This window comes from Chelonia mydas, chromosome 10, assembly GCF_015237465.2.
Source record: "Chelonia mydas isolate rCheMyd1 chromosome 10, rCheMyd1.pri.v2, whole genome shotgun sequence".
NCBI classification, from domain to species: Eukaryota; Metazoa; Chordata; order Testudines; family Cheloniidae; genus Chelonia; species Chelonia mydas.
In genome coordinates this window covers 18,153,722-18,177,119 of record NC_051250.2, presented here as the reverse complement: position 1 = coordinate 18,177,119, position 23,398 = coordinate 18,153,722, and the positions used below count along the sequence as shown (strand labels likewise).

The 23,398-nt window shown below is 39.6% G+C and overlaps 1 protein-coding gene across 1 annotated transcript in view; it reads right to left on the bottom strand.

The window, feature by feature from the left end:
* Positions 1–5,182: 5,182 nt before the first annotated feature.
* Positions 5,183–23,398, bottom strand: part of SMG1 (SMG1 nonsense mediated mRNA decay associated PI3K related kinase) — a 119,919-nt gene continuing 101,703 nt past the window's right edge. The window contains 18 exon segments of the mRNA XM_037911357.2: positions 5,183–7,842; positions 8,747–8,853; positions 8,947–9,126; positions 10,244–10,350; positions 10,560–10,771; positions 11,301–11,528; positions 11,745–11,924; positions 12,220–12,372; positions 12,803–12,940; positions 14,609–15,078; positions 16,223–16,412; positions 16,496–16,646; positions 17,145–17,371; positions 18,934–19,168; positions 20,408–20,680; positions 22,004–22,283; positions 22,511–22,683; positions 23,032–23,222. Of these exon segments, the coding sequence (XP_037767285.1) occupies positions 7,765–7,842; positions 8,747–8,853; positions 8,947–9,126; positions 10,244–10,350; positions 10,560–10,771; positions 11,301–11,528; positions 11,745–11,924; positions 12,220–12,372; positions 12,803–12,940; positions 14,609–15,078; positions 16,223–16,412; positions 16,496–16,646; positions 17,145–17,371; positions 18,934–19,168; positions 20,408–20,680; positions 22,004–22,283; positions 22,511–22,683; positions 23,032–23,222 (3,573 nt within the window). The 3' untranslated portion in view covers positions 5,183–7,764.

Here is a 23,398-nt window from a genome sequence, read left to right as displayed (position 1 = left end):
AGGGCAGTTTCCAACTCAGGATTGCCAATCAGCAGGCAATTCTGAGCTGGTATAGCTTCAACTCCCGGAACTCATTGCTCAGGTTCAAGGAGTTTGTGCCAACAGTGTCCAGGGAGGAGTTTGGAGTGATAGTGGAGGAGGGCAAGGCAGTGGCACGGACCTCTTTACAAGCCCCACTGGACGCTGCGTACTTGGCGGCGCGCACCTTGTCCTCCGGTATCGCCATGGGGCGTAGCTCATGGTTGCAGGCCTCACAGCCAATTGTCGAAGTAAGGGTAAATCTGGATATCCCGATGCCTGAGGTAAGACGCCATCCCCGACATGCACTTTGTAAACACACTTGGGGTTGTCGCCAGGCCGAACAGGAGCACCGCAAATTGGTAGTGAGCAGACCCCACCATGAAATGCGGGAAACGTCTGTGCCTGTGGAATGTCGATACATGAAAGTAAGCGTCCTTCAAATAGAGGGCAGCATACTAGACTCCTGGATTTAGGGAAGGGATAATGGAGACCAGGGAGACCATGCAAAACTTCGCATTTGTTGAGGTCTTGCAGGTCCAGGATGGGCCTTAGCCCCCCTTTGGGATTAGAAAGTAACAGAAGTAAAAACCCCTGCCCCTGTACTTTAGATGGACGTCCTGCATAAGCAGACTATCATGAGAGGGGTCCCTGAAGAGGGACAGGGAAGGGGGGTGTGAGGGGGGACAGAAAAACTGGAGGGTATAACCCTGAGCCACAGTGCTGAGGACCCAACGGTCCAAAGTTATAGAGGCCCAGGCAGGGAGGAGAGGGGACAGGTGGTTGGAGAAATGCCAGGAAGCAGGATCCAGGACACAGGCTGGCAGGTTGCTCTTGAGTGCACCCTCAAAATGCCTGCTTACCACCCTGTTGGCTGCAAAGAGTTTTTTAAAAGTAATACTTAGCACTTTTATAGTGCTTTTCATCTATAGATTTCAGAGCATTTCACATAAAAAGAGTAAATATTATATCCATTTTATAGATAAGGAAATGGAAGTCAGAGAGAATTTAAGTGACTTGCCAGGAAGGCACTATGGTAAGTTAATGGCAAGGTTGAGCATAGAACCAAGGTTTCCTGACTCCCAGCGTGGTGCCTCTCCAGCAGACCATGCTACCTTTTCTTAGTTTCCTACAAGACTAGTATAAAACCCCATTGATTACAAAAACCTGATTTTGACTAGATTTCAAAGGAAGTTGAGAAATTACTGTATAACCATGGGGACAAGTAATAGGGCATGTTATCCCCAAACTGATAATCTTCACTTATGGGGTTAAAAGGATGTCACAGCTGTTAATCATAGATTGAATGGTTTTTTTCCTTTTAAAAAATATTTTAGGATATTTACATGTTAAGACTGAAGACTAGACTGGTGAAAATGTAATGGCTTTTCAAGCTATTAGTCCATCAGGGCAGTACAGTACAATCATGCAATGGGAAACAGCACCAACAAGGCACTCCAGACAACTTAACTACCAGGGATCAACAAAAATGATTTTTATTAAAAATGTATGTAAAGTTGCTAATACAGCTGCATTAAAGGGTCTTTCCTATTGATAGTCAAGAAGGAAAGCTAAAATAGGCAAAAGATCATGAAGCACCTACAAAGCATTAAAGGAAAAGGAAAAAAGTAGATATTGGCTTAGCAAAGGCAAGTTTGATTACTGGAAAACGTGTTCACAACTTCATAATTTTACCTTGAGTTTTATGACGTGATATTTTTATCATAGTTTCATCAAAGTATATTTAAGGTTATATATTATGGGCCCCATTACCACAGTAGCTGAGCACCTCACAATCTTGTAGCGTATTTATCTTAATAACACCCCTTTGAGGTAGGGAAGTATTATCCCTTTTACAGATGGGGAACCAAGAGACTAAGGGACTTATTCAAGATCACACAGGCAGAGTAAGGAATTGAATCAAGGTCTCCCAAATCCAAGGTTAGCACCCTAACCACTGGACTAATACTTCCTCCATCTATGTGAACTTATAGCGCTAATTCACATTAGACTTGGAACTGGTACTGTAACTTTTTCCTGTACCAAAGTTCCACTATCAATATTTGTTTTACAACTGAAAACTACAAAGCCACTTGGAATTTAACTTTTATGAGAAATTAATTCACGAGGACCTGAAAATGGTGGCTTAATGGCCAGTTTACTGAAGGTAAAACCTATGGGTAAAATTCTCACGAGTTACAAAGTACGGCTCTAATTATCTTAGCTGAGGAAAGTGCACGTGATGGAGTGTATTTTCTAAATAGACAAGCTACCCTAAATTCTATTACTGAGGGACAATCTTCACTCATTGATATATTTGGCTTTCCACAGCGAACTCTGTACAACTTTTCATGAGTGAGGTACCCGAGTATTCGGATTCTAATATTTAAACTGTATTGTTAAAATTATATTCACCTCAATTTGGGTTATTGCTGATCATGTACTATATGTATCTTATGACTTTTAAAACAAACTTTGTATTTGTGGATAATCTAAGCACTATGCCCCGGTGTACAGACACTATTTTCTTAACCTGTGTATTATATAAATTTAACATTAGCTTTAATAACATTTTTAATTCTGGTTTTGCATAGCAAAGCTAAACAGCTTTTCCAACCTGCAGAAAATAATTCTGTTCTTTTAGTATGCCCTGAGGAAAAATTAGGTATTGAATGTCAGTTTTGTTAAAGGATTATTCCATAGTTTACTTATGTATATGGCTTTGTATCAAAAGATATGCTATTGTTGGCCCTTTTTGATCCAAGTGGGTAATCAAAGTTCACAGCTTTGTGGGTTTTCAGTTGGAAACAGAACTTGGTGGTAGCTCGGTATTTATTTAATGCAATCTTGTTTATTTACAAGGAATGTACAAAGTCCTGTATCTCTGTATGCAGAGGGAACCAATAAAAAAAAAAGGATAAGTTTTTTAGCTTACCAGCTCCCCAAACCACATTAGCCAACACCAGACCCAAAAAACTTTCTCTGGGGGTCATTGTGCTCACAGGCTACTGGTTAGCTTTCTTTCCTTTTTTTCCCCCCTGTTGCAACGTTGGATGGCATTATGGGATAGAGAAAGTTATAAGATGGGAACTTGATCTCTTGCTCCTAGTCACTGCTGTGCTACTTGTTTCTGCCCCAAAATGCATTGTGAAAATTTCCCAAGAATGTGCCAGGTAGTGGTGAGTGACACTGGGATACCTACCTGTGCATTGACACAAGCACTCATGGTGCGCACACACAGTGCCAATAAAGTAGTCATGTGTGCTCATGCACAGGTGATATACTAACTCTGGCAGCTTTATGTCAATGTAAATGTCAATGTCTCTTTTCTGGGCGTAGGTTCTGCAACACAATCAGAGCTGGGCCACCTAAATTGGTGGCTAATAATACCCCTTTATGTCCCTCTTCCCAGTCATTCATTTGAGTTATGTTGAACTGAGCCAAATAAGCCTCCAAGAGAGTTTTCCCCTCAAAGATAGTGGGGCTTTTGCATCATTTGAGCTGAGACAACCTGATCTCTCCCCTCAGGGCATATGTGGCTTACAAATGGGGTAGAAAACCATTGTAAATGTCTGGTCTTATCCAAGTCTTCTGGTTGGCTCAATTCCTCATTCAGGTAGTTATCTTCCACTATGGTCAGTGAGTGACTCTGATTTCCTTCTGTAGCTGAATTTTCAGCTCACGTTCTTACTGCAGTTCATCTCAGGTAGCAAGTTCCAAACTGGACAAAGCCTTTTTGGTCTGCATTATTTTGTGGAAAAACTTCTAGTCTAGGGCAGTCAGATTATTGATCACCTCATCAATCTGTTTCACCATTCCATCCTGGGTGTGTTGCAGCTGGGTTTCCTCAATCTGTCCAGGCACTTTGTAGCTGCTGCTCCAACAGGGATCTAATCTCAGCCTGCAAGCCATCTCTGAGCCCTTTCTGGGAAACCTCCAGATCTTGTTTTAATTCCATTGGCAAAGTCTCCAGTTCCTGTTTTAGGTCTTAGAGTAGCAGCCGTGTTAGTCTGTATTCGCAAAAAGGAGTACTTGTGGCACCTTAGAGACTAACCAATTTATTTGAGCACTTATGCTCAAATAAACTGGTTAGTCTCTAAGGTGCCACAAGTACTCCTTTTCTTTTTGTTTAAGGTCTTGTTTTCAATCTTGCTGGCTGTTTCTGATTTCCAAAAGCAACTACATTTATTTGGTCCATCTTGGTTCAACAGGATACCAGCTCACAATCTCTCGCCTTGAAAAAATGAGTTCCACTCCTGACAACAGTGAAGCCCCTTTTGAACTGAGCAACTAGTCAAAGTTCAGGACCCTGGGGATATAGAAACTGGGGGTAGTCACATTTCTTTGATGCATTCTTGTTTATTTACAAAGTCCCACGTCTCTGAATGCAGAAGGAACCAAGAACAAAAAGGAGCAGTTTCATAGTTTACCAGCCCCAACCCCCAAACCTCTACAAACAAACCCAGACCCAAAAGCTCTCTAGCTTTTTCCAGAGTCACATGGTGCTCACAGACTATTGCTCGTCTCTTGCTTTTTTTCCTCTTGCAGTCTTGTCTGTTCCTAGTTTCTTTCTGTGTTCTCTTACACCCACACCTACACCCACTTGGTCATAATACCCAGTCAATCCCTCTACCCCCTTGGTGCTAGTTTCTGGGCAGACTCTTTTAGGCTTTGTTTTAGGTGTGACCCCTTAACTGTCTCTTACAACTATCTTAAATGGAGGACTGGTTTATGCATCAGCTTAGAGGTTTAAACTCAGCCCATAATAGAGGTTTAAACTCAGCCCATAACATGGTTTCATCCAGCTCATAAAACTGTCTCATCTTTTAAAAAATGTAATTAGATTAAGCTCTCTATTAAGATCTAATTTATAAGCAGATTCTACTGTACACAGATTGCCCTTTAGGTTTTCCTAACTTTATATTGAATCTGCATATTTACCAAGAAAAATGTTTACAACCCTAATTCGTTGAGGCTCCAATACTACAAAAACTTAGCATGTGAGAAGTCCTACTGAAGCCAAAGTTACACATATGCTTAATTCTAAAGGCCTACATCTGGCACTTGCTGGCTATTTAAGATGATTTAATTTTGTTCCTCTCCCTACAACTTACAAAAACAGAAGTAATTTAGAATACCACAGAAGGAAACCAAGAATACAAGCTGATTTTCTTTTTAAACTTTATTCAGTTAGGCAGTAAAGAACCCATCTCCACACAAGCGTTTCATTTCTGGATGGCAGAGGTATAATACATGAGCCACAGGCGAGTGCATTAACCCTCCCCTCCCCCAGCTTCCAAGAAATAAAACAGCATGTATAATACAGTCTTATTACTATGGTGCTCCAATACAGATTGTAAGGTTATTTTAAAGTGGAGAAAAAGTAAAATGGACTAACAGTGTGAGTGTCTTGTTAGGCATACGAATTTTCTTTGCTTTAACATTCAAACACTGTATTTCTTGCAATACATGTCATGGCAGAGAGTTTCAAAAGCATTGATATTGGAATGCATTTGTCAATAAACATAGCCTGTGACTTCTCTACACCTAGTCAGGCAATCAGAATGCATAAAAGGCCATAGTTTTGTTTGAATATCTTACACTTCAAGCGTACGTCCATGAAAGATTGGCAAAAGGAGAGTGAACGCAGATCTGCCTAGGACCTACGGAGAAGGCAGAACAGGTAACACATGGTAAATATGTAAAATAATGTATGTTCTTCTGTTACTATGCCAGTTACTTTGTGTTATTTGATAATCACTACTCTAGCTAAAGGACTAAGCTCTCCACTCACAGAAGCAAGTGCAACTCTATTAACGTCAATGAAAATTGTGTCAGCTCATGCAAGTGGTGAACTTGGCTCAAGATATTTAATTATGATTAAATTTTGATTTAAAAAAATCATTTTGGGTAGCTCAGTATTTAAAGTGTGTTTTTACTCTGAAAAGTGGCTAAAATGGCACAAGTTCTAAAGTTCTAAGTGACTAAAATGGAATTCCAAGTTTATCATCTTTTAATGGCTTTTATACCAAATTTGCTAAGTTTACAAGTAGAGAATCTGGGATCAGAGAGTCAAGCAATGTGCTTTCAGTCTTGGACATCACCACTAGTAATAGATTCTGTAATTGGAACAGAATTGTGCTAAGTGCATGAGCCAGAAAAAGAACCAGCTCTTCTCTTCCATAGTATGGCATAGTCAATATAGTCTAAAGAATAAACCAGTGGAAAAAATATTTTAGTCAATAGGCAGATATGACAGTACAACCTGGATGTAGATCTGTTAAGTAGATGCCATTTTTATAGAAACTTTTCCGACCATAACCACACTTTGAGTGCAAAGCTGAATTTAAGTAAATCTTGATGGTAAGATATTAATCATCAATGCATTATTGAACCATCTAGTGAAGTCCTATGGCAAAGCAAAAATTACTTTGCACAAATCTTTTCAAATGAGTTGAACAAAAATTGGATAGTCCTTCATTTTAATATTATATGTATAGGTCCTGAAAACCACAGTAAACTGAAGCACAATAATTTACAAGTGTAAATTAAAGTATTAAGAAAGTGAATTAAAAAGCATATCACTCTACCTCCACCAGAACAGCACTTTATTGTTTGTTTATCTGTCATCAACAATGTAAAACTCTACTAGATACTCTATCCTGGTTTTTAAAAAGGTAAAGATTACATTGGATTCGCTACATTTTACCAAAGAAACTACAGCAATCACAGTAGAATGAGATTTGAGGGACAATTCTGAATTACAAAAAAGTGTACACTGCAAGCAGAGGGAAGTGCACATTAAATCAAATGCCTGCTAGATTCATTACTTTTAAATGCACAGTGACAATCTTGAGAAACTGTACATGATAAAAATCACAGAAATGATTTTAAAGTAACCAAAATTACATTTTGCATTTGATCAGCCAACTCAGAAATAATCAATGAATGTTCAATATTTTCAGTGCTTTTGGAAAATTTCCTGTTTACCAAACAAAAATTATGTTGTTAATTTGACTAAACTCTGAAATACAAGGATTGAAATAAAAAGTATATTGGAAGTACACCTTAAACTACAAGAATAAGCCAAGGGGGCGGGACAAGAGGAGGAAAAAAAGGGGAAGACACAAAAGGCTTTTTCTTCTATCTCAGAAGTTCTTCCAATGTAGTGTGTATCTGATACAGCTCTTTGCTTTCAGTCCATTTCTGAAGTTCATATCTTGTAGCCTTTTTTATACTAACTGGTCAACTCAACCAGCACTGTTGCCAACCAACAAGAGTAACAAGAATCTAAATGCATCAAATCTCCCTTTGCTGTGATTTCTTCACGGCCCCATTTTTCTGTTTTTCTTTGAACAGGGTTTGATGTTTCCTGAATTGTTCACAGGGTCAGGTGGAATTGAGTTCCAATCACTCCGCGGTTTGTAGCATTCCGATTTCTTTTCTGCAGCTAACCCCCTGACACGTTTGCAGTTCTTCTGTAGCAGAAAGACAACCGTGTTGTTCAGGCGGTGAGCTTTCACCCTTGACCCTGGGGGGGTTGCAGACCATTGTGTTTAGCATATCCCTGAGTGCAGCTATCCTGCAGGATTCACTTCCCAGTGCACCGAGATTTCCTAGGTTTCCTCAGATGAAGCCCCAGTATGCATCACCACCGACTGTGGTGCAGCTATGGATGCCTGAGGCCGAGTTGATTCTGGTGGATGTCTGACGTTGCTGAACCAGACTGATCTGCTTTCTTCCTATTCATACCCAGGCTGTCCAACCTTCATACAGCTGAGCCAAGTTATCTAGATTAGTTGCTTCCTTAATCACAAAGTCAACCTATTAAAGAGACAAATAAATAAATTAAAACTAGTGCAACTGAATGCATTTTCATATCATAGTTAACTGTTAAAAGTACTTCCTAACTAGGCCTTAACATTTAGAAACTTTTGTAGGGAATTTCTAAGTAAACTTTAAATACTCAATTAATTTATTCATACAAATTTACATAAGAACAGCTATACAGGATCAGACCAATGGACCATCTAGCCCAGTATCTTGTGTTCCGACAGTAGCCAATGCCAGGTGCTTCGGAAGGAATGAACAGAACAAGCAATCAATCCTCTGTCGTCTACTCCCAACTTCCGGCGGTCAGAGGCTAGGGACACCCAGAGCATGGTGTTGGCTAATAGTCATTGATGGACCACCTTGGCTAATAGTCATTGGTGGACCTATCCTCCATGAACTTATCTAATTCTTTTTTGAACCCTGCTATAGTTTTGGTCTTCACAACATCCCCTGGAAACAAGTTCCATAGATTGACTGTGTTGTGTGAAGTACTTTCTTTTGTTTGTTTTAAACCTGCTGCCTATTAAACAAAGTTTCAGGAAAGGTTTCATATATAACCTAAACTTGCCGTGGGTGCTTTTGCTCCCACATTGTATTGCAAAGGCACGTCTAATTTGTTGTTCACTATCACACGCCCCTCTTCCTGCTCTCCCAAACTAGATCTAGTGTAGCAATACTGCTTCCCATTTTATCAGTCCCACTGACCCTCTTTTCCATTAAACAACCAGGACAGAGCACAATATTCCAATGTGGATTAACCAATCCTAAAACCACTCACTGTAGGTTTCAGTTTTGCAGTCAAGCTTTAACGAAAGATAAATAAGTAAATTGATAATTTATTGACAAGTATTGTTAACAAGGACTGTTACTTAAACTTTTACGAAATTCAACTCACCTGTTCAGCAACAGACATTCTCCTGTTGGGATCCACATCTCGACCCTCTAACTTGGCTTTGACTCGCTTCCACACACTAACTGCATATGAATTCCTTTCTTGCACTGCTAAAAATGCAAATTCAAACAATCAGCTACATTTAACCGTACATATAGAAGCACGTTAACACATTTTACAACAATTTTTACTCCACTATTTACCCTTTCCTGTTTTCGGGTCCCTGACGGCCTTTTTAGGACTACAGGCGACACTTTTGCCAGTTCCTGGAACTGTGCTTGGAGGCGTATCTGCTGACGTAGCAAGATTTTTCTGAACTGGCTTTCTTGCATTCTGCGACATGACCTCTGGCTGGGTCTTCTGTCCTGTATTGCTACGCACAGCTGTAAAGATCATGTTTAATCATTTGAGCAACAGAATGTAGAAAAGTATTACTAAAACTGATTTGTTTTTACACTCAAATTTAAATGTAAAAATTAAAATTCTAAATAAGAGGAAATATATATAAACAGGTCAGTAACTTGCTAGTTCTCTAAAACAAGTTCCTGGGAGATGATTAGCAGCCAGGGTATTCCAATTAACAACTAGCATATGAATGAATAAGCAAATTCAACTCCATTGTCCTGGGATTTGGATTCCTGACACTAAATAGATTTTTTTTTTTAAATTGTAAATTGGCCTTCTCATCCCATTCACAAATCCTGTCCAACTACTAAATAGCTGCATTAGCCTCGGCATACTGCTCTCTTCTGCCCCTTAAGTCTCTGATTTTGCCTTTTTCATCTCCTCTCTCCAGCTACTATGATCTTTCCCTCCTCCCCTTCTTTCTTCTGCACCCAGCCTGGAGCTACCTGTCTCTCAAGGCAGCTTCACCTTTACTAGCTAAGCAGATTACTGGCCTTTTGGTTTCCCATCCACCTTTTCTCCATATGCTCCTCTACTTCAGAGGCCTGAGGAGAACGTGGCACTCCAGAAACTTTTCTTAACTGGGCCATTTGTGTGACAGCCTGGTCTAAGTTGCTTGCAGTCACCTCCATATGCCTACAGCACACACACCTGCTGTGAATGTACATTACTATTGAACTGTGCGTGCAGAATGGACTGAAGGAAGCTGTAGAAATGGTTTACAAGGCAGATCAATGTTAATTTTCAAAAAAAATTATCCTTTAGTATAGAATTTGTCATGCTTATTTTCAACCCCGACAAAAATTTGGAAAGTCTGAATGAAAATTCGATCAGCTATTTAAGAACTGTCCTTTCAGACTAACAGTTCAAACTGAATTTGGATAAAACTAATATTTTTAATTAAAACTTGGTATACACACACGTAGTCTGTGAGAAATACCTGTTCCACCAAGTTTGATTTTTTTCTCTTTCAGAAATAGGTGTAGTAAGTGTGCCAAAACAGTACACCTGTAGAGATTTAGTTCTTTATTTTTCTATTTATTTTTGCTAAAAAATTCTCCATCATGTTTGATTTGATACTTTCCCAAATGTTACCTGCAGCAAAGGTTGGCTGATATGTAGTAGCTGATGTTGGGCTTGAACATTCATTTGATGTATCCGTGACTAAGGGTGATGCAAAACTCACTAGATTATTGTAGACACTAGGAAACATAATAAAGTCAATACAAATATTTATACATTCAGCTATAGTATGCTACTTGAAAATCCCAAATGAAAACCTGAGTAAAAATGAAGTGAAATTCTGCAAACAGACTGGAAAAGAACTAGAATGGTATGTGTGTCTGGATTTATTTACATATGTAAACAGAAAAGAAAATTCTCTACAACCATACAAAAGATATAGCTTTACCTTTGACTCTGTGTTTTGAGTTCTTTCAGGGTGGGAGTTATTTCCTGCAGCATTTCAACATGCTCCTGATTGCGGACCTGACCCATAGCTTGAACTAATGTAAACAAAACTGTCTGAATATTGTCTTGCCATGATTTATATTCACCCAAGAACTGCCTAACACTATTCTCATAGGGAACATCTTCACCATCTGCCAGAGCAGCTTCTTCATCCTATAAACAAAGAAACTAGGCGTTAAGATTCATGTTTGCTTTGTTCTGTATCTTAGAAAAGCTTAGCAGTTGCCCTGCCTCTACAGCCTTTGATGGGTTTTCCTATGAACACCATGTACATAAGTGACTGTAATTTCAATATAAGAAAATTTTTCTTCAGATTTATCTAACTTGAAAAGGAAATGTTGGACATGTCCAGCATTTTAAAAAGGTTTGTGCGCGCGTGTGGATTAAAACAGAAACAGAGACATACTTACAAAAAAGGCAAGCTTTAGGTCTACCAATATCTGATCAACCTGTATCACTCCGACCTGAACCCCTTTACTCAATATACCCTTGAGTAAAATTTCTTTGATTTCAAAGTGTTAATCGGTTCAACCCTATGTACGTGAGCAGGAATCACCATTATTAAATATTTAATTTTAGGGGAAACCATGAGGTAGCCTAACATGAATACCCTGTTAATTTTTTTTTCCTTGAACACTAGGTAGGTCTTCTGTAACAAAACAATGGAAATTTTGGGCATTACCTTTGCCATGGCTTTCAGCAGATGTTTGACATCTCCAAGTTGTCTGTTGTGACCAGTGAGCACAGTTTTAATACTATCAACCAGATTCTGAATTGTTTCACAAACTGTTTCTATCTGCTGTTCTTTCTCTGTTTGCACTGCCCTCTGCGTAGACATGTCCTGGGTTAGTTGTTTGTGAGCTGAGAGATGCCATTCAGAGCTACCAATAGGATGTTCAAGATTGGTGCCCTGAAAAAAGAAAATTTTAAGCTCCATCTAGATACAATAATTTACTATACAAGTACTTCCATTTTATGTTTACTGCTAAATGAATTTAACCCAATACCCTTTACTTGCTAAAACCAGCACACAAAACTAGTAAGTGAAAATGAAGTGGAGAAGCCATTCATAGTTTGGTAATTATGTTGTGTTTTACAATCCGTCTCCCCCATTAACTTTACTCACCACTCTCTGAAGTAAACGTAGCTCCAGGTCAGAGACTGAACTGTTAAACTGTGATGCAAATGAACACATTTGTTGACAACGTTTGATAAGTTCAAACAATGCAGTATCAAGACTCAAGGCTTCTGCTGTTCTAGTGCGTAAACTTTCAAAATGAATTATGTTACTGCAGAGGAAAGTAACCTACAAAGTAGAAAAAATGAGAACCACCCCAATTAAATTGCATATTACATCAAATAAAAACACAATGAAGCTTCAAGGCTTTTATCTGCAAGTCTACTTCTAGACAAGAGCACTCAAAGCAGGCAGTAGTAACAACTGTGTCAATTCATGGGCAGTAACATTATATAAATTTTTCTAATTTAAAAGCAGTTGGAATTCCCAAAAATAGTCAACTGCCCTTACTGGCACCAGAGATTTTCCAAACCCTACCTGTAGTAGGGCTGAACAAAACTTTCAGTGAAATAGCTTATAGTACCTGACTTGCTCTTTGACTTTCTTTAAGGACAAGGTTTCTTCTTTCAGCAATAGTGGCATCAAAATCTTGTAGGACTGGGGCCAATGCAGGATTGGCACCTCCTGCCCATTTCAAACGCTGCTCAATGCTTGCTTCAAGTGCTGCTAGCTTCTCCTATATTGAGAAAATGATCAACCAAAAAATTGCAAAAAAACACAAAGACTTTGGTTTAAAAAAACCCAAAACTCTACCCATGGGACTACCCTTCCTCTTGAAGGATAAGTGTCTCAGCCTTCAGGAGAAGGATGCTTTGTATACCTGGGTATTTAGTCATAGAGCAAATCTCCTGCCATCCCAAGCAGAGAATGCTGTGTCTGCTGAGGCAGAGGGATGAAGTAATGGAATAACTACGCAAAAGGTGGGACAGAGAAAGGCAACTCAGACTAACAAGGCCAGGTAAAAGATGTTAGCGCACATTGGCTAATATCCAGAATTATGGTGAGCAAGAGGTGGACACTTCTGGAATGTACTAACGCAGTCCACACAATGAGAAAGAATTCACATTTATACATGCTGCAAAAACACACCCAAAAAAAGAAAATACCTGAACTGTTCCAATTGAAGCTTCGATCTGGCTGAGCGTATGAAGTTTCTTTTTCATGCTGGCTAAAATTGCAGAACGGGGCGGAGGAGTAATGGACATGGCTTGTGGGCGACTGATAAGGAGATCTTCATGCTGCCACTTTTTCAGAAAAAATATTTGTATTGAAGTTTATATCATTTCTTTCAAAAATGTTAAACTTTTATAAGACGACATTAATTCTAACATCATGGTTACATTTTATATCAAGGATATATTTATAAAGGGTTAAACAATTAATAAATGGCAAATATGTTACAGATATAAGCAGCAGGCATTATAGATAGTTATGAACATCAATAGAAAGTGATACAGATGGTTATATGCCATGGATATAAATAATGTACTGTCCTGTTGGACTAAATTAACCATTTATTATTAACCCTTCAGAAAAATATTTATCTATGTACCCTTAATCTAAAGGAAAACGGATTACACTTTATACTTTTTTTTTTAACCCATCACAGGTTAAAAAACAGAATATTTGAGAAGACATCTATGAAACAGTTTAGCAATTAATGTTTTAATTGTTATTGCTTATTATTTTTAAAAACAACTCATTTACATTTAAAATAAAAAACAATTTCCTACTCCACTTTTCTAAAACATACAAAACATTCCAAAAGGAAGACTTATCACAATACTACACTCAACCAAATATCTACATAGCAGAAATCATTAAGGGCTTGTCTTCACATACAGCGGTGCAGCTGTGCTGTTTAGCACTCAGTGAAGATGCTACTATGCTGATGGGAGAGCTTCTCCCATTGGCAGAGTTAATCCACCTCCCCAAGAGATGGTAGCTATGTCGATGGGAGAAGCTCTCTTGTCAAGAGAGCGCTATCTACACAAAGGATTGGGTTGGTGTAAATATGTCACTCGGGTGTGGATTTTTCACTGTGGGCACTGCACTAGTTCCTCCTTTCTCGGGAGGCTGAAACGGAACTTTCCCCTCATCACCAGACTGGACAAGTGGGTTTTTCCGCCTTCCACACAGCTGGTTTGGGGTGGGGAGAGGCTTAGTTGGGCAAACAGGAAAAGGAATTAGACTATGATGTTGCAACTCATTATGTGAATATGGGACAGATGTCCAGTGCAGGTACACCGTCGGGAAGGGATAGAGAGATCAGATCAAATGGATCAGTAAAAGATTTAAAGGAGATATCCTTTAAAGGAGTGGGAAAGAGAGGGGGTGGGGTTGGGGCTCCTACGACTGGTACCGCAGGAAGCCAAATCCCCTCCCTTTACAGCCTCTCTTACCCCTATTCAGAGAGGGGAAGGGGAGGTCCAAGCTGCGGGTTGCTTGAGGACCACAATGGGTAAGGGAGAGGGCTGATGGAAGCCTCCCGGGTACACACTGAAATAATTACGGAATTACCTGCACCATACACTTGTATCTGTCGGGTACTCCCAGACATTTAAAAATACATTTATGGCCTATATAAAACACATCCAGTGTCTCTGGTCCTTCTTCTGGCATAGCCAGACACTGGTTTATATATGGTTATTTCCAAAACTTAAATTACAAATGGTCATGTCTGCACCCTTGAGAGCAGCTAGCTCCACAAGCTACCACCAGCATGCTACGCTATTCTTCCACATCTGTGTATTAAACAAAATTTAAAAACTGAAAACTAAATTAAATTTACTAAAAACCACCAACATTCATTATACACTCCACAAGCAATATGCATTTTATGTACCTGCATGACATAACTGAAGCATATTTTTAGATGAACAATTTTGGAAAGAGTTTACATATGGTTTTACCTGGAACATGGCAATATGCAATTGCACCCTCTGAAGGCTAGTCTTGCAAGAAGAAATACTGGTTTCAAGTCTGCGCACTAAATCATGTTTCTTCCATGCTGTGTCATATGAACTGGCCAATACTGTTGCCCTGTTCATGACCAACTGTGAGAACTTGCCAATTTGGATATTGTGTTCTACAGCTTTCTTACACAGGTCATCCACAGAAACTTTGCTTTCTGCTCCAAAGTCCTTAGCCTCTACTTGAGCAATGATATCCACACCCAGAGCACTGATGAAACTGCACAAGGTAAGCCCCAAGGCTTGATTTGGAAGGCCAATTAAAAGCTGTCTCACAAAATCTGCTGTAAATGCCTTTATAGGTTTGGCCATTTGGTCTTCACTAAAACAAGAATTTCTATAAAGAGCTTTCACATTGACAATTTGCACAGGTCCATTTACTGTGTTCTGATCTTCAAGTGAACTTGATCCTTTAAAAAATAAACAATATTTCATATAAACATTTTGTGTATCTAGAAAAATTTCATTTATTTTCTGCACAGACAACAACATTATTACATGACAGAATTTACATTTATTTTCTAGACCGGGGTCTCAAACTCGAATCACCAGGAGGGCAACATGAGGACTCATACATTGGCCTGAGGGCCGCTGCCCCCGCCCCTGACTCCATCCCCACCCCTGCCCACGGGGTGCAGCAGGGGGCTCAGGGCAGGGAGTTGGGGTGCAGGAGGGAGTGCGGGGTGTGACAGGGGTTGGGGTGCAGGCAGGGGGCTCAGGGCAGGGGGTTGGGGTGCAGGCGGGAGTGCGGGGTGTGGCAGGGGGTTGGGGTGCAGGCAGGGGGCTCAGGGCAGGGAGTTGGGGTGCAGGCGGGAGTGCGGGGTGTGGCAGGGGGTTGGGGTGCAGGGAGTTGCGGTGCAGGAGGGAGTGCGGGGTGTGGCAGGGGGTTGGGGTGCAGGCAGGGGGCTCAGGGCAGGGGGTTGGGGTGCAGGAGGGAGTGTGGGGTGTGGCAGGGGTTGGGGTGCAGGCAGGGGGCTCAGGGCAGGGAGTTGGGGTGCAGCAGGGGTTTGGGGTTCCGGCCCAGCGCTACTTAACTTGAGGGGCTCCAGGGTGGCAGGGGTGCGCACCGGGGCCAGGGTAGGCAACCAGGCGCTTCCCCGTTCCTGGCCAATGGGAGCTTCAGGGGAGATAACCACAGGCAAAAACAGCTCACGGAGTTCTCTGCTCCCCGTTCCCCCGGGACTGCAGGGAAGTGGTGCCAGCCACTTCCCGGAGTGGCGTGGGGCCCTCAGCACCACAGGGTTGGCAAATCCATGGGCCGGATCTGGCCTGGGGCTGTAGTTTGCCCACCCCTGGCTTGGAGGTAGGCTGGGGACGTGGCACGCTGGGGAGGGAACAGAAGTCGTGTGGAGCTTGGTGGGCTGCAGGGAAGAACCCAGCGGGCCACGTGTTTGAGACCCCTGTTCTAGACACTAGCATCTTAAAATATGTAAGTTACAAAAATACAGATTAATTTCATTCTGTACTCAGATCACAGGTAAAAACGTGTAGAACAGGGAGGTTTCCTATTGCTATGAAACAAAAATGGTTTCTTTTACATTCATGCATATTTACCTGACAAAGTTTTAGAAAATGTACCACAGAGTCTGAAAAATTCTTTAATTGTCTGTAGTCTCTTTAGAAAGAAAATCTCCTCTAGAACTTGTCGATTATCGTCATCATCAAAGAAATTAACTTGAGTGCTCCGGGCTTCCCTGATTATATCAATCTTACGCCAAGCGACAGGTACTTCCATCTTGTTTAGCTGAATGAAAATAAGGAAAGGATTATTTTCTTGTTTTATAAATGCCTTATGCCTCAAGCATATTTTGAAAAATAAAGCCATACCTTTTCAATTAACAAGCCAAATGCAGTTTCTACTTGGGCAAACATTCCATCAAATGCAACCAAAAGCATTTGACCAGCTGACATTTTTGGAGTTTCCTCAACTGAACCATTTCTTGGCTGAATTAGTTCACCATACTGAGCATGAAGTATTCTAGGAAAATGATAAAGGGGTTAAGATATTTTTGGTACCAAAAATACCTATGGCCACTGGTGATTCTATCTGACCAGGAAGTCTTGTGCAGAAAACTCATTCAAACAGTGGCTGCTGCAGGAACTGCAAAAATTATGAATTCCTCACTCCAGTTCACAACCTTCTCAGATTTTAGAGACACTTGCCCTCCTGAAATCTCATCTCTCCATATTTTCCTAAGTTTTTCTTTCTAAATCTCTAACACAAAAGTGTCTGGCTAAAAGAATGGTCTTGTGTTGCCTGTACACTTTGGGAAATACCCCAAACATCAAATTTTTAATTTATGCTGATTAAAATATAAAAGTTTTCATAATCTCACATTTATACTCATTTTACTATTATTCATTGTTAGGTGACAAATAATCAAATTAAAGACAAACCAAGAATTGGATATGGTGGGTTAGAATATGGCAAACATACTGAATTTGAACTAAAGGAAACACACACAAAACTATTTACCTTGCAACATCAATGTAATGAGTATGTGTTTCTTCTTCTAGCCCCATAGCTGTATTTCTTAAATAAGCTTGAAGAGATTCAACCAGTGTTTGCAAAGGGACTCCATCAGTTGTTTGTTCAATAAGATTGTCCAGTTCATGAAGCATACTTTCTAAAGTGTACTCTCCTTTCATTAAACACCTAAGAGCTTCTGGAAAAATGATCTGCCTGAAGTTTGAGTTCAATTCCTGTCAGAAATATGCAAGAATAAGAAAAAAAATAGCTTCTTCCCTTTTTAGGTGTCCTATGCAATGCCTTATTTATATTATAATTATGCCACCTACAGTAAAGGTTGTTTGAAGACAATAGACTATTGACTAGCAAAAGGATCAGAAACTTGCTTCAAATATTTTATCTTATAAATTGAGAATAGGAAGCCCTGTAACTTTGAATTTAGATGTTCTAAACCTAAAGCAATGGCATTTTACATAAACCAAAGGGTTTTAAAACATTAAGTAGTAAAGGCAATATCTTAGAGAAAGTGTCTTGTTGCCCACTTTGTCACCTTTTCATGACTTATGCAGATTACTGAACCACCACTCTGTAGCAAATAACCAATTCTGTATGGAAAAATAATTGGAAAACATTTGAAGTAGTTTTAGCTTATCTGACTGCTGTTTAGCAACTAGAAATTAGGAGTTATAGCACCATGTGACCAACCAGCTCTGCAAGGACTAACTGCAAGTTCTCTGCAGATGACTGGTAGTACAGAGACTTCATTTTGAGAACCACTATTTTCACTAAGCAGAATGCATCTGAGGGCTAAAACAGATTGTGTAAGGTATCAGCCAGTGCCCTCCATCTCCAAAACAAGACAGGATGCACCAAAAGAAAGGTTAGTTAGCTTAGTTTAGTAAGATTTTCAAGTCTCATCCAAGAACTCAAAAGGAAATATGGCCATATTTGTGTGCAGTGCAATTAAGTTATATGCATGCTTCTGAAACACGGGTTAATGCTTTGCACTTATAAAATAGCACCTTTCTTCAGAGACTCTCAAAGCCCTTTATAAAGGTGGGTAAAGAGTGCTTTTGAAAAGTGACTCGGGAGCACGACAATCCTCAAAAATGTAACAGTCACACCTGTCATAGCCAAATGGATGGCTGGTGAAAACCAAGAAATTGATCCATATGATTCAGAGTTGCCCTTAAAGTGAAAAGTTTCTATGGGTTAGCACTCTTCTGTAGGTAAAATGAAGATAGTTAATTTCCCCCCTCCCACGTCTGGGAGCTGAGGCCTGTAAAGTATTCCTTTAGTGTGTTTCAAACGGCTTGTGGTTTTTTGGGGGTTTTTTTTGTGGGGGGTGGGGGGGAGGGAATAAACTGTAGCTAGAAATAAATAGAAATGAGAAATTTTAAACACTATTTGGAAACCTTTTTGGACTCCCAGTGATAGGGGTCATGGAATAATATGAAATAACAGCAAGAAATAAAGCTGTTATTTTGACTAATTTGTTACTATCTCCATCTTCTATATCTCATTATGGTTAATAAATAGTAACTTTTTTCAAAATTTTGGGTTGCATTAATAGTTTGTTTTAGTCATTTAAATATGAAGTAAAGATAGTAAACGTAATAGGTTGAGAGTCAGGGAATAAATGGGATATTTAAGACTAATTCCTGATGAAAGACTTCTGGTGATAATGTAAAATAATTATAAATACTTTTTTAGGAGAATTTCTGGAACACAACAAACTATATGGCTCCACCGAAGTCTTTGGGGAAAAAAACAATGGCATAAAAGTACACTTCACCTGAAGTGAGATGTAAACTCCATTAGCTAAGTGAACTGCTTCTGATGCTTCAATTGGGTTTGGAATGTCCAAGTCTTGTGGGACCAGATGACATTGCTTCAACAACTGCACGAGGCATGTAACATTCCCACTCATGCTACACAGCTCCTCCAAGAACCAGGCTCCATCCCTTGAAGTCAGATCAACCAGTTGCTCTCCAGCACTAGATGCAGCACCTTCCATCATTAGATTACGTCTAAATGAAGCAATATTTCTGTTAGACAAGTAAAAGCACATGTGCTGATGCATATTAAGTTTACTTTGCTACCACTTAAATTGATAAGCTAGCCATAAAAACATGGAATGGAACAGATCTTAAAAAAAGGCAACATATTTTATAGTATATTCTAGGCAATATGGTAATTTAGATTTCTAATACTGATATTAAATTGATATTAATATGTAAATTTAATGTGATTTTCTAATTAAAGTCAATAACTCAAGTGTAAAAAAAATTACCTTTTTTGGCCAAAAAAGGAATATATAGTCATCTGTGATGACCTGGGAAAATGCCTGTTATATTTCTTATGAATACTGTGTGACCGTTTCCCAGCAACTGTGTATTGCTGCCTGCCTAAATGCATAGAGTGAAATCAAAGGAGGCTGTAAAAGAGTGTTGAGGAGCCAGGTAAGAAGAGTAAAACAATGAGACAGATAAGACAGCCTCTTAGGTAGGCAGCTACAAGGGAATTAAGATAACAGTGGCTGGGCCATCAAGTGTGGTGGTGTGGGGGGGGGAGGGAACAACCTAGCTGGATTCATCCAAGCTAGGTTGTTTTACTCTTCCAAAGTTGAACTGGGATCAAAGGAGAAGCTGAAAGATCAGAAAATCCTGACAAGTTTAAAAGGTGCTTCTGGCAGAAAAGTAGGTGGGGAAGTGGTCAGAGAGGCTGGTCAGGATGTGACAGTGAAAAGGCTAACAGTGACTGACATTCAGGGACTGGGGGGAAAAGCTGCAAGCAGGACAGACTGTTTCACCCAACTCAAGAGATGGGGAATAAGCCAGACCCGCCTGAGCTATGGATTAAGAGGTTAAAAGCTTAGGTAAGGAAATATGCATGTAGGTTTCTTATTTTAAATCCATTTCTCTAAGCACTGAGTATCTCTGGGAAAAATAAATCATGCTCTTTTTTTTAAATCAGCTGTTTCTGCATTACTACACACACATACAGTCACAAGGCTCCCAAAAGGGAAACCTTGCAGTATCTAACCCCAGCTGGATCTCCTGAATTAGTCACAGGTGGTAGCTAGGGGGGCTGTAACCCAGAGACAGTGGTTGGATCACAAGACCCCCAGCACAAAAAGAAGTGGAGGCACAGGCCTGAAACTGGAAAGGGTACGCTAAGGGGACTGGAAAAGGGTCTCATAGGGGGCAGCCTATCCAGGGACCATGAGATCATCTACCTATAGTATATTTTATAAACAGACAGCTCACCTTGTAAGGGTGCAAAGAGCAGATATTATAACACTTGCTAGGCTCAATGACCCCTCCTCTCCATTTTCATGAAGGAAAACCTTAATGCAACGTTCAATTTCTTTCAACTGCTCCTCACAAACTGGCACAGTGACTGCTTCTTGTTTCAAACGTTCCACCTGTCTGATTAGTCTGTTGTTTATATCTGCTGCATATCTTTGAAGAGTCATTTCTGTAGCAGTTATGAACTGACATACAGCTGGAGGTGGCTGAGGAGCATACTGCATTTCATACCTGCAAAATGACAATAAAATGACAAGTTCTCCTTTCTGACGCTCTAACAAGCTGCATTCCATTCCCTAGGAAGAGCACTCCATATTTAAACAGGAACTGAATCATCAAATATTTTGGGCCAAATTTTAGATGTGAACAAAGTGGACGATGGCCACCCTACTTTGGCTCTTCTGTCAAATCATGGACTTGTAACTCATTCAATGGCTCCTGACATGGAGTACAATAGTGCATGGACAGCTCTGGCGTAGATCAAGTCTCTCGGTCAAAAAAAAAAAAAAAGATGGCAAAAAATTCACAAGATTCCCACCCCCCTCCCCTTTTCTGAAAATTTTGGTTCTTCCAAACCAGTTTTAGTCTGCTTCTATACAAGTGCCTGACCCAAGTCATGATGTCCATCCACATTTCCCCCCCTTACTTTTGGCACAAAAAGAAATCATGAGAGTTGATGTAAGCCAGGATACAAATGCAAATTAACACTGCTTTTGTTTTGAATGCATCTCCTTTTATCGAGGTGGAGAGTTTAAGTTCACTTCCCCTTCACTACCCAGAATTCGATCCTTTGTTTCCAGAACATCTCTAATACAGTAGATGCACTGAGTATATTGATCTAGCAAATTTTTTTTTTTTTTTTGAGTTAAAATCAAGTCTTCCTTCTTCAGTGTCACCTTTCAACATTTTTTAGGGAATGAGTTGGCAATAAATTTAGAATAGCACCGATGTAAGTCAATGGACATCCTACCTTTCTGCCTTTTGATTATAATCCAGCATTAACATTAAAATCTATTCTCAGGATCAATTTGTGGACAACAAGCCAGAAGTCTCCTAATTTCAGAAGTACAATTAATGTTAAAAACCACTAACCATGCTACTAAATACCAGTTCACTGTGCTTTTGAGTTTTTCTACCACCCATCATTGTAGTATTTGATAACAATGCCAAAGTCCCTAGTGACCTCATGGGTCTCAAGCACTTCTTTTTCATGATCAAAACTCTGCTTGGTGTGGGGTAGGGTTTTGTTTTGTTTTAAACCATGACTGTCACTTTCCTAGAGCTGTGCACAGCCATTAATCACAAAATAAAGCAACAATATTTATAGTTCTGTTTTGTCATGGATGAAGCTGTGACCACACTTTACAAGATATTCTCTATTATCTTTTAAAAACTTCTGTAATAGCACTTTAAAAAGAAACAGTCCTTGGAAAGACTATTGCATTTTAATATAAAACAAAACTTTAGTGTTTTACATTTCCTGCTTAATATAAAGATATCTTGAAAGTAGCAAGGATTAAATTACTAGGCAAATCCATTGTGCTGTCAACTTACTTCCCGTAGAGATCCTGACAACGTTCTATGGTCATGTTACAGATGAGTTCTTCCATCCATGTCTTCCACTGCTCAATTCGGTGTTTCTGAAACACAGCTTTGGGATACTGAAGAGCTACTGTTGCATAGTTATGCAACTGTTCAAGACAGCCACGTAAAACAGACCGCCTCTGTTGAAGAAAAGCACCAACCTCTCCCTCTAGCTGTTCACACTGACTGATCAAATGTGCCTGGCCAGCATTCTGTAGAAAGGCTGTTGCTGGTACGTAACTTGGGGGACCTTTCAAGAAAGAGATTAAATTTTAACTATTTTCCTGTAACTATTGGTGATCACATATGTAATATGACCATAATTTAAAATCACATCTTTATATGTATAAAACCAGAGTATTACAAACATACTTTTAAGTCATTTGTTAAGAAAACATTTGGTTTTAAACACTAGTTCAATTATTTTGTCATGGATAAAAATACCTAGAGAAGGATACAATGCTATTTATTTCATACCAAGGTCCATTTGGGTGCTAATTTCTTGAAGAAGACTTGCAAGTTGTGTTGCCTCTAAATTATTAAAAGCAGCTTGGTAATGTGTTATCCACTGCTCAAATTCATTCAGCTTCACTTGGATTGCTTCCTGAACAGCTCTTTGCTGTGATTGCAGCTGGGTGTGTTCAGAATACCTGAGTTATAGAAGTCAGGGAATCTATTAACCGCCACATGAGAAATATTTAACTACACCGATCAAAGCAGTACTAACTCAATTGATCTGAAAATCTGTTTTATAATTTTCACAGATTACATATTATAAAAAGTTAAAAACAAATATATTAAACACTAATTGTATTTGCACTGTGAGAACAGGTTTCTCACAGCTGTCAATCTCGGGTTCGAAGTAACCGTTATAAAATTAACCAGTGTGCATACAGCATCCTATTCATAAAAAGCTGTAATGTGCTAACAGTGCAATATTAAACAAAGCTTTAAGATCCTCAAATAAATGCACTGTAGAAGCATAGATATTTCGATACCTGTGCTGCAATGTATGAGATGGGTGATCCACTCCTTCTGCTCCTTCTAGAAATTCTAACTCTTCTAGTAATTTGCCTTGCAATTTTTCAATGTCCGTCAACTGTTCTTGCAAGCTTAGATACTCTTCTAAACTGCTGTCCAGCTTAGGAAGCACAACCAGCATTTCATCTCTGTTCTTAAACCAGTTTACCTATAAATCAAGATATAGAAATTAGAAAAATAGATGTGATACTTATTCAAATGGATAGAGGAGGGAGTACTTCATTTCTGCGCTGCTGCTCAGCTGTAATCCATGGGTACAGGTTTCTTTCACTCTCACAGGTATTGAGCTTTTAGGATATAGGTCAATATTTTGACCTATGTCTC